General features: G+C 38.2%; 1 protein-coding gene across 4 annotated transcripts in view; it reads right to left on the bottom strand.

The window, feature by feature from the left end:
- LOC122675572 (interleukin 1 receptor accessory protein) overlaps positions 1-16,408 on the bottom strand; it is a 139,221-nt gene that overhangs the window by 46,787 nt on the left and 76,026 nt on the right. For all 4 annotated transcript variants that reach the window (XM_043874490.1, XM_043874492.1, XM_043874493.1 and 1 more), the window contains exon 3: positions 1,940-2,225. In XM_043874490.1, coding sequence (XP_043730425.1) covers positions 1,940-2,225 — 286 coding nt within the window. The remainder of the gene's footprint in view (positions 1-1,939; positions 2,226-16,408) is intronic.

Raw genomic sequence — 16,408 nt, 5'->3', positions numbered from 1 at the left:
AAGTAGTAGGTTGGTAAGGAAAAAGAAATAGAGGTACTGAAACACTAGAATGCATCAGAGACAAAGGTCAACCAGAAAGCTACTGACAGCCTGTTCCCAGGTATTTGCTGAGGTCCATGTATGGAATGTTACTAGATTATTAATTGTCAAAGATAATAAGGGGCTCAAAGAACATTTAGGCAAACTTTTTCATTTTGTGGGTATAGATACCAAAGCTGTGTTAGAACATAAACAATGGACACATGAGCTCCTTGGAAGTCTAAACCCCAGTCTAGAGTTCAATCCAATAAAATGAAACAGAAGGGGTGAAAGCCTCAATGGACTTAAGAGGTAACAAGAGACTTCCACGGTCACATTGGTTAACATGTGGGTTTTTTGGTGATAAAGAAGTGCTTTTTCACTAAATCACAACATTGGCTAAATTTATCAAAATATAATTATGGTTCTTCATCAGAGAATAGTTAACATCCATGAGAGACAAAGAGCCTTCAAAAGGTGTGGGATTACCTATTCTTCTGTTATTGTTATGTCATCCAGCTCTACTATTATGGGCTAGGTTGTGTCCTCCACTCCAAATTCATATGTTGAAGTTGAGTACTTCAGAATGAGACTGTATTTGGAGATAGGTCTTGAAATTAAGTCAAAGAAAGCTGATATGTGTGGACCCTAATCCAATATAACTGATGCTCTTAAAAGAAGAGAGGACTGGGACACAGAAGACATGGGGGGAAAAGATGCTAAGACCTGGAGAAAAGATGTCCCTCTACAAGCCAAGCGGAGATGAATGAAACAACCATGCTGGCACCTTGATCTGGGAATTCTAGCCTCTAGAACTATAAGAGATCATATTTCCATGGTTCAAGCCACCAATCTGCAGTATTTTGTAATGGGAGCCCTAGAAAAACCAATATACTTATTAAATGGTAGGAAACAATGTTTTAAAATATCCATAACCTAGATGGGAGTTTAAAAAACAAAGTAAAGCCTGAAAGCTAAAAGGGGACCTCAGGGAGTCAAAGAACTAAGCCTTAAAATGGTTAATTTTCAGAGGAACCTCAGTTTTTTCAAGATTTTTTTTCAGATCAAAAACAATATTAATCTGTTGTAAAAGAAAACTTGGTATACTATGAAGTAAAATGCAGAATCTACATGAACCTTCAGAAGAAGAAAAAGTGGGTTTGTAATAAATCTTGCAGTAATGGTAGTAGAATGCTTTAGATTATATTCTTAGATTCCCAGAGATCTGGTGTTCATTTGCTTTATACGGAAACTTTGGTGAAAAGTTTGAAAAGCACTGTTTTAAGTGCATTTGATGCTTGTCAAATATTCTTTCATCTACATGGCACACCAAGGCTTTTGTTCATTTGTGTCCGGTTCTTTGTGACCCCATGGACTATACAGTCCATGGAATTCTCCAGGTCAGAATACTGGAGTGGGTAACTGTTCCCTTCTCTAGAGGATCTTCCCAACGCAGGGATCGAACCCAGGTCTCCCGCATTGCAGGCAGATTCTTTACCAGCTGAGCCACCAAAGAAGCCCTTACTCTGTGCTAGGCACTTAAAAAACTGCCAAGAATAACAGACATGATTGGGTTCTACTGCCAGCCCTGTTCACTGTCTAGGGAAACAGATACATCTCCAAGTTACTCAGAAGTGGAGATAGATTCCAGTGTCAGGGAAAAGGAACATATGAATAAACCTCCATCTCTAGACAACTCTGAATGTATGTCTGGTTTGAAAAGGAACCACCAGTGGAGAATGTTCTCAGAAGCTCAACCTTTTTCTCTGCTCATCTCTTTCAGCTAATCTCAGCTAAGCCAATGAGGTGAAGAGTAACTCTTTCTGGATAAATGCGTCCTTCTCCTCCCCAGCTTCACATCATTTGGGTAAGGGTTCAGGAACAAAGCAAAAAGGGAAAGACACCACAAGGGTCAGCCTACCTCAGCATGCAGGTATAGTTTCCCGTGTCATTGAGAAGCGTGGGCCGGAACCAGAGCACGTCTTTCTCCTTACTAATGCGGTTCTCAGGGAGGCGGAAGTTAATTGGCTCCTCCAGGTCCCGGTCCTGCCTTGTCCAATACCAGATGAGAGTAAGGCCTGCTGAATGGGCTGTGCTGTAGTTATATTTCAAGAAGTGTTCAAAGAGTGGGCACTTGATACGAGCCGGTTCATCCTCATACACTTGGATCTGCCTCATGGTATCTAGCCCCCAGTCATCGCAGCGTTCTGGAATAAACAAAACAAAAGAAAAGGCAGCTGAATCATCTCACCTCCAAAGAACATACCTTCTCCTTAGGATACCCTCAACCTTTTTCAGGACCCTTTTCTTTTGTCATATTAATTAGCCTCTTTCTAATAAATGCTTACAATAGACAGCTGTGCTGTGAAGAGATGACTTCTTCTCATTCCTTCATCTTTTGACTATCTCTTGGATAACAGTGTGATCTGATAGTTTGATCCTGTTGAACCCAACAAGGTATGAGGGAGACTCTCACCTGGACAAGAAAATCAAGTGCTCTTTCACTCCTTTGGGGACAAAGGCAATTCTAAGGATAAGATCATAACTGGAAAGAGAAGCCTCCTAGTTCTCCCCTGGTCTCCGAATTTGGGGGCTAGATCTTCACTGTCCAATAGCAGTAAAATGCCTGCCACATATTTAATTTTAGATGTCTTGATTGCCACATTAAAGAAATAAAAAGAAGCAGGTAAAATTAATGTTTATATTTTATTAAACTTGATACATCTAAAACCGCAAATATTAATATTTTATACTTACATTCTTTTTTGTAATAAATCTTCAAAATTCAATATACTTTACACTTGTTGCACATATCAGACCATCTACAATACAGAGGAAAGCTTTCTAGTAAAAAAGATACATACAGTAGAGCTTAGGCACCCTGCTGGTAGCTACACCCTACAGAAGCAGGACAGTCAGACCTTTTCACAGCTGATCAAAGATGCAAGAACAGAGCCAGCTTGCATCAACTGAGTTGAACTTATCTTACTAGAACTTCCCAGACAACTTACAGACTCATGAGCAATAATACATGAGTAATAAATTAAAAGAGGTTTGTGATCATTTGTTAGGCAACATCTTGGGGGTAACAGATAGCTAATGAAACAACTAACAGTGACTAATGTTGATAAAAGCAAAGAATTTGAAGATTTATGACATGCAAAATGTTTTGTAAGTAAGTAATAAATCTCTAAATAAACAATAGATCTCTGGGAAATTTAACAAGCTGACTTTTCTAAGACTCAACAAATCAGTACTATTTACAACTGTAATGCTTCATTTAGAAACACTTTTTAAAATCCAATATACAAAAAAAGAACTGGAAAGACCAAAATTTTATCCACATTAAGACAAATTGATATTAAAATATTTTAATTAAACATATATCATAATGTTCTTTAAATATATTTTCATTCACACTGCAAAGTTGTAGAATTAGGTCCTTTAGTTTATAGGAAATTGTAACCACAGTTTTTTTTTTTCTTTTTTCTTTTTTTTCAGATAAGTAAGTCAGATTGAATACATGCATCTAATTTCATCCCTTAGTGAAACTTCACTAAAACTAAGTTTTCAAGACATTATCCCAAGTAATAGCAATAATAAGAGAAAAGACAATAGCAAGATCATAACAGACAAAATGGTGACCAGTTTGGCCCATTTAAATGAAAAGTCCTAAATGAGGAGAAGAAAGCTGTAGAACAAACCAACCTGCAAAGTAGAATGCAAAAAACATCAGGAGGAGAAACTCAGTATCGAGATAAGTAATCACTACTACCTTAACACCTAATATTTCTGGGTTCTCTTCCTAGGCACATTGTAAGATTGTACTTTTATGTCCTGAAATAAGAGGATGCCATGTGACTCACTTTTGCCAAAATGATATACCAAGTGTCACCTATGGTGAGTGTTTTAACAGTAAGAATATGTTTCACTATGCTTCCTTTTCTTCTGCCTTAGCATATTTGAAAACATAGACATTGAGACTCCTTTAGCTTATTTCCCTTGATATAGATGGCATATGGCAAAGCTTTACTATTTTAAGTCATAGAGAATTAGGATTGCTTATTACCAATATGAATAATCTATATTATCCTGGCAAATGCAATCACATACCTTAAAAATAAGCACATATATGAAATAGTAAAATAAGGAGAAGTGGATGAAGCCTATGTCAAAATGTGACATTTTTTGTTCCAACCCCACTCTCCCAGCACTCAGTAACCTTTCTCACCGAGGTCCAAGGATTGGAACAGCCAGGAGAGTGTAAACAGTCTTTACACTCTAGGCAGGAGAATGAATGAATGTTCTCTAGGAAACCTGACTACTTCCAGAGAAAAGATCTAACAATCTTACTAAGAGAGAATTTTTTTAAACTTGTACAGCCATATCATTTAACATAAAAAGCTCAAGATTAACAAACCCCACACACACACTTAGAATTTCTAATCAGCTTCCTAATAACTTCTTCTTAAAGACAAACAGCCCTAGGAGACATCTGAGAAAAATCCCTACTATTAACAGTAACACCCAAAGAAACATTGTAAAAAAAAATTGATAAAATCAAAATTATTCAAATAAAGGAAATCTTTGAAAACAAAGCTATCATTAACATTCTCAGAGAGATAAAGAAACTTCTACATTCATCAAGCGAGAACAGGATGATACAACAAAGGAATATTCAGAGAAAAACAAAAAGCTCATTAAAATTAAAAACAAGATTGAAGAGAGGTAAATTTTAATAAATAGCTTATTTGGAAGTTGAAATTGAGAATTTTCTAAAGAGTAGAATACAAAGAAAAATAAATAGAAAATAGACAAGAAAGTTAGAAGACTAGTCCAGGAGTCTTAACATCTCCATAATAGAATCCTCGAAAGAAAAAAAAAAAGGAGAAAACTCTCAATTAAATAATTCAAAGAAAAAACAAATCTCAGAACTAAAGTACATAACCTTCTAAATTAAAAAGAGCTGTCAATTGCTCCAGCTCTGTGGATGAAAACAGACTTACACCACAAAAATATTTTTTAAAACTGAAAAAAGAAAAGATTATACAAACTACTGGCATGTAAGAAGAAGAAGAAAAAAAATAGACACATACTAGGAAGACTAGGAATCAGAATGGCTTTGCAACTCTCAAAAACAAGACTAGAAGCTAGAAGATAATGACTCAATGCATCTTATGGAAATGTATTATTAATCTTGAATCTTAAACCCAACAAAAAAATCACATGTGAAAGTGACATTTTCAGACACATAAAGACTCAGTAATTTTTCTTCCTATACTATTTTTCAAGAAGCTTCTGGGGAATTTGTGTCCAAAAAAATGAGAGAAGAAAACAAGAGAGAGAAAAATGAGATCAAGGACTAGGGGGATCCAACTAAAGAGAGAGGGGAAGGGATTCCCAGGATAACAATGCAGAACATCCTAAGGAAAGCAGCTATACATTAGGGTTTGCTGGTAAATCAGTACAGATAGAAGAAAAATGAAGATCCCCAATAAAGGAAAAAAAAAAAACTATAACTGATGGGTCATCTGATTAGATTATCACAGTGAACAATTATGCTGAAGGGCAATTGAAAAGTATAAAAAAAGTTACCAAAAGATACTAATTAGGGATTTCTCTGGTGGCCCAATGGTTAAGACTCCCTATTTTCATTGCATGGGTTGCAGGTTCAATCCCTGGTCGGAGAACTAAGATCCCACATGATGAACTAAGATCCTGCATAATTTAAATTGATCCCACATCCTTTTTTTTTTTCCCACATCCTTTTTTAAATTGTTATTTTGGCTAGGGTTTTTTGCTTTGTTTTGTTTTAATGTGGACCATTTTTAAAGTCTTTATTGAACTTGTTACAATATTGCTTCTGTTTTATGTTTTGGATATTTGGCTGCAAGGCATGTGGGATCTTAGCCCCACACCAGGGACACAACCCACACCCAGTGCATTGGAAGGCAAAGTCTTAACCACTGGACTGCTGCAGAAGTTCCAGCCTGAAGAAGTCTTTATGACCCTGAACAATAATTAATAGCAAGACAGATGACAAGTGACAGGTGGATTTTTTTTTTTTAAAGATAAGAGAATGCTGATTGTGAAAGGGAAATGGAAAAAGAGACATCAAAACCAGAAGCATGTACTCAGGCAGACGAATTTAGAACAAAGCTGAAATGGAATTTTGGTGTTCACTGGGGCAGACTGTGGCAGAGTCTGGGTAAATGTTCATTAGTTCTGTTTTCTCTTCTTGGTCCGTATGAAACCTGCACATCCTTGGCAATTGGGTTAGGACGTGTGACTTGGTTCTGGCCAATGAGGGACCAGAAATACTGTACAACTTGAAACTCTCAGCATAATCTTTGGTGCTTTCTCTTTCCCCTCCATGGAGTCCTTGAAGACCAGAAATTTGTGAAAAGTGCATCATGACAACATGGAAGGAGCCTGGATTCCTGCCATCAGTCAAAGCAGAGCTTCTCAGGAAAACTTCTTTGAAAGCTTCTCACTTTCGAAGAGTTAAGCCAAATCTCTATCAATTAAGCCACTGAGATGTAGGGCATTAATTTGTTATAGCAACTAGTATTGACTAATAAAGGAAGCCAGAATTTTCCTTTCATAATATAATAACAAATCAAGAGCAAACAGACTTATTTTTAAAACAGCATATGTTAAAGGCCCTTACATACTAAAATTTAAACACAGGTTAACAAAAATTTCTGGTTTATTCACTGAATATCTTTTCAACCAAATTAAATGCAATACAGTGTCAAGGGGAAAAGACATCTTATACCTGCAATGTATCTCCCTTACAGAATATTTCATGGGTCAAATGAATATATCTATAGAGTGAATCAGACTCCTTTACAATAGGGACCAAAGACACACATATTAGTATTTGTAAGCATTAGTAAAAATGATATTATTATTGAGTTTTTTTTCTGGGGCATTTACCCCTTTTGAAATTAGTTCTGTGAGTTCTTTAACTTTCCCTAGCCAGCCACCTGAGGGAACTTTGTCAGAGATTTTTAAATTATTCAATGAGCAAATAAAACTAAAATCTATGACAATAGGCTGGAATGTCATGCAATACCAAATTAATTATATGATTCACTGCAGGCACCAGGCAAAGAAGATACTGGGGAAATGGCTGTTATGCAAATAGATATACCTCTAATAACAGCAAAGGAAATTTAATGAATTACTGGCACAGAGAATTACTTTTTTGTTTAAAATGTCCCTTCCCATCCAGTGCACTCCATAGTGGAAGTCCTCTCTAAGTTGGTCCCTCAACACGGGAGGACTATAAAGTCAGCATTTCCCTCAGTCAAAGGATTTCTTAAGGCTGGGGCTTGGTGGCACAGAAGACTAATGGGAATGTGCAAAGCCAAGTCACTGGAAAATCCAACCCACGCTCCTGACAGCAATTAGCATTTATATAGCAGGGTATACATTTTAACTAATTAATCTCACAACACCCTCTTGGGCTTTCATGCCCATTCCCACATTACATGCCAGGAAACGAAGACAGAAAGATTAATTGACTTACTTTTGCCTGAGTGGTAGCACAAATAAAAGCTGCCTGAACATAGCTCTGGGAGGCTTGTTCCAAAGCTATGCTCACACATACAAAGCAAGATATTTCCCACAGGAAAGCTACTCATATATTTGTATTTATTAAATATTTACTGGAAGCCTGCTGTGTTGGGCGCTACAGCAAAGAGACATGTAAATTTAAGAAATCAAGAAGCTCAAGTACAGGAAGAAAAAAAAGGGGGGAAAGTTTTAAATATTGGAAGAACTAAGGTGGAATTAATGTCTATATGTAATTATTTGCCCTGTGCCACTTACTTACAACCTTGGACAAAATGTTTCCCTCTCAGATTCATGTGTCATATGCCTATTATATAGTGCTGTATGGAAAGCGGAGGTCTAGGGATATGTAAAGAGCTCAGTACATATTAGCTGGGTCTACATGATAAATCTGAGTGTCCAGCAAGAGGTTATAATTTTGGAAAAAGAAAGATATAGACACAAAATTAATTAAAAGAAAATAACTTGGTAAAATGAATGAACCAACTGTTAAAACACGCTTCTAAGCAGGACTGTAGTCATTATATTAGTATAGTATAGTACAGTATAGTGTAGTATAGTATAGTATGGTATAGTATAGTATATACATGGGACAGGAAGAAGTAACAATCCTGAGATTGAGTTTAGATGAGAACCAGGCCCTTTTAACATCCCTTCTTGGAATGCGACGTAGATGAAGTCACCTTAAAAACTCCTGTCAGCCCGTTCTAGTAGTCCTATGTCTGAGGGCAGAGACTCAGTCTAACGGAAGGCTGGTTTTACAACCATCTTGGTAATTTTGAATAGTTTTGTTTTTCTAGTAGTATACTTGGCTCCTCAGGAAATATTACCCTGGTACTGTGATCCAGAGAGAATCTAAGGTGTGAGCAAGCTGGTTAGGCTGGGAAGCAACACTGAATGAGTGGCATGAAGACAAGAAGTAAATCAACAAATTAAGTGTAGGCAAGTCTCTGAGGTAAGATAGAGAAGTGTCAGACACAAAACCCTTAGCAAGAACTATGAGAGAGAAGACATGTGGCACAGAGCATTAACACTGGGGCTAACAAACATGATTCAGAAGCAGACTTTAATACCCACTGACTGTATTAATTCAATTAACAATAACTACTGAGCAATCCATCCTGCGTGTGAGTGTCACTTCAGTCATGTCTGACTCTGCGACTGTACGTACTATAGCCCATCAGGCTCCTCTGTCCATGGGATTCTCCAGGCAAGAATGCTGGAGTAGATTGCTAAGCCCTCCTTCAGGGAATCTTCCCGACCCAGGGATGGAACCTGAGTCTCTTAAGTCTCCTGCATTGGCAGGCAGCTTCTTTACCACTAGCGCCACCTAAGCCAAGTACTGAAGCAGGTACTTAGAATTCATTGGTGAATGAAATAAAGGTCTCACAGAGTACACCTTCTCACAAGGGAGACTGACAATAAACATGCTAAGTAAGAAAAGCATAGAGTACACTGGAAGGTAATAAGCCAATGAAACAAAGAAAAACACTGAATCTCATGAGAGGGATCAAGAATGAGGGAGTTGAGGAGAGAAGAGCGTCAGAAGTATGAAATTTTAAAGAAGATAGGCAGGGTAAGTCATCCAACTATAATGAACCTCAGTTTCCACATCCAAAACATGAAGACTATAATAGTACAGAGTACTTAAGAAAAACAGAGTGAGGTGGGGATAAAAAGTACTATAGAAACTATAAAGCTCTATATATGTACCAGTTGCAATTCCTATGTAGACTGCCATTCTCTCTGTGACCTGTGGAAAGTGATTCTTCTCTCCAGGTCTGTGGCAGAAACTGTTAAATGTGTCTCATTTACCATGCCTCTGTACCCTTCCTTTTTTTAGCATTTGGGAATTTCTACTTGGGCATACAGCCATTCAGAATAAAGGCTACATTTTCCAGCTTCACTCTCACCAGGACAGAGTCGGGGGACTAAGTTCTGGCCAATGGGATATGCTTGAAATAGTCATGTGGGAGATCTCAGAAAGTTGCCTTGAGAAACACTGACATACTGGATGTTTCCTGGGTTCTGCTACCATCCTACTTCTTCCATCTTGCTGCTGGAAACTTGAAAGTGACAGCTGAAACTACGTGATTGACCATAAGAATAAAGGCCACACCCTAAAGATAGAGGAAGGTAAAAGTGAGGGGAGATGGGGCCTTGAATGAAGTATGGAGCTGCTTTATCAAACCTGAATATTCTACCTCTAGATTTTACATAAGAAATATGTATCTTTTAATATCCTTGCTACTAGAAGTGTGATCCATGACCACTATCTCATTAGTACCCCTTGGGAATTTGTCAAAATTGCAGACTTCCAGGCCCCACTTACACTCACTATATCAGAATCTACAGTTGAGCAAGATCCCTAGGTGATCTCTATGGAAGTATTAATTTATTTTGAATCTTCTTATTCACAGCTGATCATTATCCTAATTGATAACAATATCCTATTGCATCTCTTATAATAAGTAGGTTGTTGAACTATTTCTGAGGTTGTATCCACCCTGTGAGTCTATAACTCTGATTAACATTTGCATTTAAAAATATATTTTCTTTTGTTCCTCAGTGGAAAAAAAAATATTTAAACCATCCAGATTTTTTTTAGCAGTGTCTTATTATAAACCACCAGTTTTCAAAAAATAAAATCTATAAACTACATTTCCTAGAGCATGATTTAAGTGAAGAAAAAAGATGATTAAAACTTAGATAATTTTTATTCAGAGCAGAACTACTCAAAGGTCTAGGATGTTGCTGAAATTTAATAGTTGTCATCTAAGTCATCACAAGGAGAGAGACACGTTCCTGATGGGGGAGGAAAGCTGGAGAGGCTGTGAGCACCCATCAGACATCTCAGAATACTTGTACTGTTCAATAAATACTCAGCTAATAACTGGCAGATGGCTTTCCTGGACCAGATAATTAGACATACCTTACTCCCACCAAAGAAGGGAGTTTTCTTGATTGAGTAATTTGAAAAAAAAAAAAAAAAAAAAGAACTAGCTCCAAGAGGATAAGATTTGCCAGTTAAGAAAAGAATGCCAAATTCAGAAAGTGGATTGGGGGAGGGTGAGGATCCACAAGTTACAGCTTCAGTTTTGCAGTTTAGAGTTTGCTGCTAGAAAGAGTATTATTCCAGATAGTATATAACTCTTCCTCAACACTCTGAGCACTTACCTTTACACTGACCTAAAGGCTGCTATTTTACATCAATCAGAGTGGTAGTCCTTACAAGTAAAACAACAAAAAAGTAGAGAAAGTCATTACCAGGCAAACATGAAAATAAAAATAATAGGTGAAGAAAAACAATGAAATCTCACAATTGGTTGAAAACAATGAAACCAGTGATGTTTAGATCTAAAACATACACCAAAGTAGGTGATATAGTAACAAAATCAAACCATCTGAAGGATCACAGAGTTAGGATCTTTCTAAGTCTAATGATTGTTACAGCACCAGCACTCTAGGGTCTCTGAACAGTTTGGTTTTTATTCAATACCTGCCATGTGGCTGTTTCTCTCCCAGTCTGTGAACATGGGTGTCACTTTCTACAGAGCTTTCCTTGTGACAGAGGACTTGAGGAAAAAACCCTGGTGCTCTAGAAATGTTTACAGTTCTCAGGTCTAGGGGAGCTGCTGAAGGTCTCCAGGCTCACTCTTGGTCTCCATCAAGTCATCCCCCAACTGGTGTTTGGAGCACCAACAAAGAGAGCCTTCATCATCATGAGTTAATGTCCCAGAAAGGCCCATGCTGTGTATAACAAGGAGAAATATGGAATAGCATTATCTAACAGCCGCCTAGAAAAGGCTCTGCTTCTCTCATCAAAGTTGCAGCAGGGGTGAGCAGGCTAAAGAATGGGTGTGCTGCCTCTTTACCATGGTTCCATTATTTTCTTAAAAAAAAAAATCACTGTAATGAGCATCCTCATGTGGCTGAAGGGAGTGATTTTCTTTGCAGGGCTGTTGTGACAATAAATAAACTGGCTTATGTCAAGTGTGACACAGTGCACTGGGGAAACTCTAAGCAGTCATTAGCTGGTTTTTATGTTTTTTCCCCAAGCAATTTTTTCTAATCCATGATTAAGATGTAAATATCCAATTACTATTCACATAAAATAAGCAGCCTTCGCTCTCATTATTTTCATTATTACTCAATATTTGCTTGGATCCTATGAGTGCTAGGGGATACAAACAAAATGTAGCAAAAAGCAAGGTCTTTGCTTTCAAAATTCCATTCAAATTTGCTTTCAAATTTCCACTCAGTATTGGAAGTAAAGACATTTTGGACATCATCATAGAATCCCAAAACACATGGGTCTTAGATTTGGTTGTAGCCTTCTATTCCAGTAGGATATCGGGTAATACCCCCATTTCACAGATGAGGTGAATGAAGCTAAGAGAAGATAAAAGACATATCTGAGAGATGGGCTACTTATATATGATAGAGGTGGGGAGGGACCGAACAGATCTCACATCCTGACATGGCTTTTCCTGCAGAGCCTCCGCATGTGCTTTCTCAGTCATTTCTGACTCTGTGACACTATGGACTATAGCCTGCCAGGCTCCTCCATCCATGGCATTCTCCAGGCAAGAACACTGGAGTGGGTTGCCATTTCCTTCTCCTGGGAATTTTTCTTACCCAGGAATCGAACTCAGTCTCCTGAATCTCCTGCATTGGTAGGTGAATTCACCACTGAGCCACCTGTGGAGTTTCTGGAGCCTGTCAATTCCAGTTTGAATCCTTATTCTGCTACCTGCTAGCCATGGGGGCATGTGCAAATAAAGTAAATATTCCCATGTGTCAAAGAAGGCTGGTTTTAAGGCTAAACAGACACTCCTTTTTAATGTGTTCAACAGAGAGCTCTTCAGTAGTCCTCACTATTCTTAATGTTATATTCCTCTCTTTCTTGATTCCAAACAGAGTATGGGTAATTTCAAACTAAATATAGCCTGACAAATATTGTTAACATTTAACCTATGGGGACTCCCCTCTAACATGGTGTTTGAGAGTGTTAGACTACAAGGGAGTTTTTGAAACATCTAGAACAACCCTCCTATTTTACATATGAAGTAGCTAAGCCCAGAGAGCTAACTTGATGAATGACTCAGAGCTCATGGGCAAGCATAGAAACTGTTTTTTTTCAAGGCAAGTGTCATGTTCCTTCTACTCCATCATTCTGGTGAAATACAGGTCTGTGCAAACATTCCCAGTTGGTATTAGCAATAGTACAATAGCATATTCTCCTAGAAAACAGAGGTCAAAATGGGCAAGAAAGCCAATCCAGGAAGACTGAAACAGAAAAAAGTAATAGTGGAGCACAGGAGGGAACTCTCCATGTGTTCTGTGTAATAAAGCCACCCAGTGCTCCCTCTCATTTTACAGGTGGCATATGGGTCTTATCGTTGAGGCTGATATTAAAACAAGTGACAGCACTGCCCATAGGTGTGGCACTTGGAAAGAAAGATTTTGTACCCCAGCTTCCTCATATGTAATAACACACGAAGCAAAATATGAAGCTAATGAAAGTTCCTACCTCGTGGACCAAATAAAAGTTCCTACCTCATGGAACTGCTGACAGGGGTAAAAAAGATCACACATGAAAATACCACATGCTTGGATGCCTAGTAACTTAACAAATTTTAGCTAAAATTATTATGTTGAATTTCACAGATGAGGGAAATAAAAACTAGAAAGATAGCAGGGAAAAATACTACGTGCATTTGTTTGCAAGTTTTTGCTGCATTTTACCAGAGTCAGGGCAGAAAATCCAAAATTAAGAGTTGAGTCTTAAAATGTAGAAAGCAGATTAAGCATAAACCTACTTTCTAATTAGCAATGATAGCCAAGTGATCACTTTTCCCTGTGATGGAAATGTAAAGCCCTCCATATACTCAACTGGTCTCTATACCCTCCCTCCTCACATCTTACATCCCAGTTGGAGGTTCAGGGAGGTGTGCTCAGTGCAAAGTACATCAGAGGCCTTCAATTTTTAATTAAAAGCTATATGATTCCCGTGCTTCAAGATCGGCAATCATATTTTATAAACACCTATGAAGCTGAAGGAAAAAAAAAAAGAAGCATCTTGTGAGTTTTGCCAGCAATCTCCCCATAAATTCTCAGGAAACTGCCTGGAGTAAAAGGGTGTTTGAGATCTTCATCACCTGCCAGAGGAAGAGACATGGGTTACAATCCTCCCAGTACATTTAAGAGAGGCATCACCTATAAAATGCAAGTGCAGTTTCATTCAATTTTAATAATGTGTCAAGCATGTAGATTTTTCTTGAAAGCTGGTAGTGACAGGCAGAAAACAAAAGATTCTGAGAGAAAATCAGGTGAAGCAAGCAACAAAGCTGAGCACTAAAGGTCTGGGAAATGTCTAGGTGTGAATGATGATGGAGGGTACAGGAAGAATTCATAAAGTACACATTTCCGAGTGACTGGGCTTCCAGTGGTTCCTCATCTAATCAGCTTCCTAAGGGAGGAGCAGGGTCTTGGAAAGATAAATGCCAAGACTAAATCACGATTCAAGTTTCTGAATGTTTAAGACACTTCTAACCCACTGTGCTTCTAAGAAAACCACTATGCATTGGAGCTGGAAGATTACAAATTATCTTGTTCCAGGACACGTTATACTGACTAGACTCTGGGACTAGAGGGGTGAAGGAATGACTGAAAAAAAGACTGAGTTAGGAGTAGAGGCTGAATGGAATCTTCCAGATTCCTAGTTATCTGCCCCATGTCATGCAGGACTTCTGCCTATAAAACCAATTACAAAATATAATTTATACCACACTTCCATCAATTTTTGTTTTTCTTTACTCCTGGTATATCAAAGTTTGAAATTTTATGCTTATATTTATGCTCAGCTTCTTGAACTCACTGTAGGGTTTAGAACATTTGTCTCATATGTTCATTGCCAAAGAGAAAGCAGAAAACACAAACCAACTTTTCTAAACACCAGAGCTCTTGAAACATAGGAAGCAAAACAGAAGAATAAACTTTTAATATAGAAAGCAAAAGCAAACACTCCAAAGAAATCAAATGCAGAAGTTTTTAGCTAATAACACTTTTATCAGCCCTCTTTCACACAGTACACACATTTTCCATCGACACTCATGAAGCGCTATATGCCAATGTTCTGCCACTGAAAAAAGCAAATAATTATGATACAGAAGAAAAATGAAAACAAGAGAAATACATGCTAGATCAAGAAAGGGGTCTGCAGTCATACCAAGAAGGCTTTCGGGAGCACACAACTTTGACTGCCATTGTATATATCTCTGTTTGTGTTTCTGTGTGTCCACTCAAAGTATATATCCAAAGGCAAAACTATTAAGACGAGTGTCCAGGACACTCGTCTCTGGGTAATTTCCGCCTCTCAATGCTGTGGCTCCCTGCCTTGTGGAGAAAGTGACAACAGAGGTGGTGGATTAGAAACTCTGTAATGACCTATATGGGAAAAGAATTTTAAAAAGAGTTCAGTTCAGTTCAGTTGCTCAGCCATGTCTGACTCTTTGTGACCCCATGGACTGAAGCACACCAGGCTTCCCTGTCCATCACCAACTCCTGGAGCTTACTCAAACTCATGTCCATCGAGTCAGTGAGGCCATCCAACCATCTCATCCTCTGTTGTCCCCTTCTCCTCCCACCTTCAATCTTTCCTAACATCAGGGTCTTTTCAAATGAGTCAGTTCTGCACATCAGGTGGCCAAAGTATTGGAGTTTCAGCTTCACCATCAGTCCTTCCAATGAATAATCAGGACTGATTTCCTTTAGGATTGACTGGTTGGATCTCCTTGCAGTCTAAGGGACTCTCAAGAGTCTTCTCCAACACCACAGTTCAATAGCATCAATTCTTCGGCACTCAGCTTTCTTTATAGTCCAAGTCTCACATCCATACATGACTCCTGGAAAAACCATAGTTTTGACTAGATGGACATTTGTTGGCAAAGTAATATCTCTGTTTTTCAATATGGTGTCTAGGTTGGTCATAGCTTTTCTTTCAAGGAGCAAGAGTCTTTTAATTTCGTGACTGCAGTCACCATCTGCAGTGATTTTGGAGCCCCCAAAAATAAAGTCTGTCACTGTTTCCATTGTTTCCCCATCTATTTGCCATGAAGTGATGGGAGCAGATGCCATGATCTTAGTTTTCTGAATGTTGAGTTTTAAGGCAACTTTTTCACTCTCCTCTCTCACTTTCATCAAGAGGCTCTTTAGTTTTTCTTCACTTTCTGCCATAAGGGTGGTGTCATCTGCATATCTGAGGCTATTGATATTTCTCCCGGCAATCTTGATTCCAGCTTGTGCTTCATCCAGCCCGCCATTTTGCATGATGTACTCTGAATATAAGTTAAATAAGCAGGGTGACAATATAGAGCCTTGACATACTCCTTTCCTGATTTGGAACCAGTTTGTTGCTCTAGATCCAATTCTAACTGTTGCTTCTTAACCTGCATACAGATTTCTCAGGAGGCAGGTAAGGTGGTCTGGTATTCCCATCTCTTTCAGAATTTTCCACAGTTTGTTGAGATCTACACAGTCAAACGCTTTGGCATAGTCAATAAAGCAGAAGCAGATGTTTTTTTCTGGAACTCTCTTGCTTTTTCGATGAGCCAATAGATGTTCGCAATTTGATCTCTGGTTCCTCTGCCTTTTCTAAATCCAGCTTGAACATCTGGAAGTTCACAGTTCATGTATTGTTGAAGCCTGGCTTGGAGGATTTTGAGCATTATTTTGATAGTATCTGAGATGAGTGTAATTGTGTGGTAGTTTGAACATTCTTTGGCATTGACTTTCTTTGGGATCTCCTGAC

Source organism: Cervus elaphus, chromosome 19 (assembly GCF_910594005.1).
Source record: "Cervus elaphus chromosome 19, mCerEla1.1, whole genome shotgun sequence".
NCBI classification, from domain to species: domain Eukaryota; kingdom Metazoa; phylum Chordata; class Mammalia; order Artiodactyla; family Cervidae; genus Cervus; species Cervus elaphus.
Note: the sequence above shows the minus strand (reverse complement) of the source record. Positions and strands in the feature narration are given on the sequence as shown.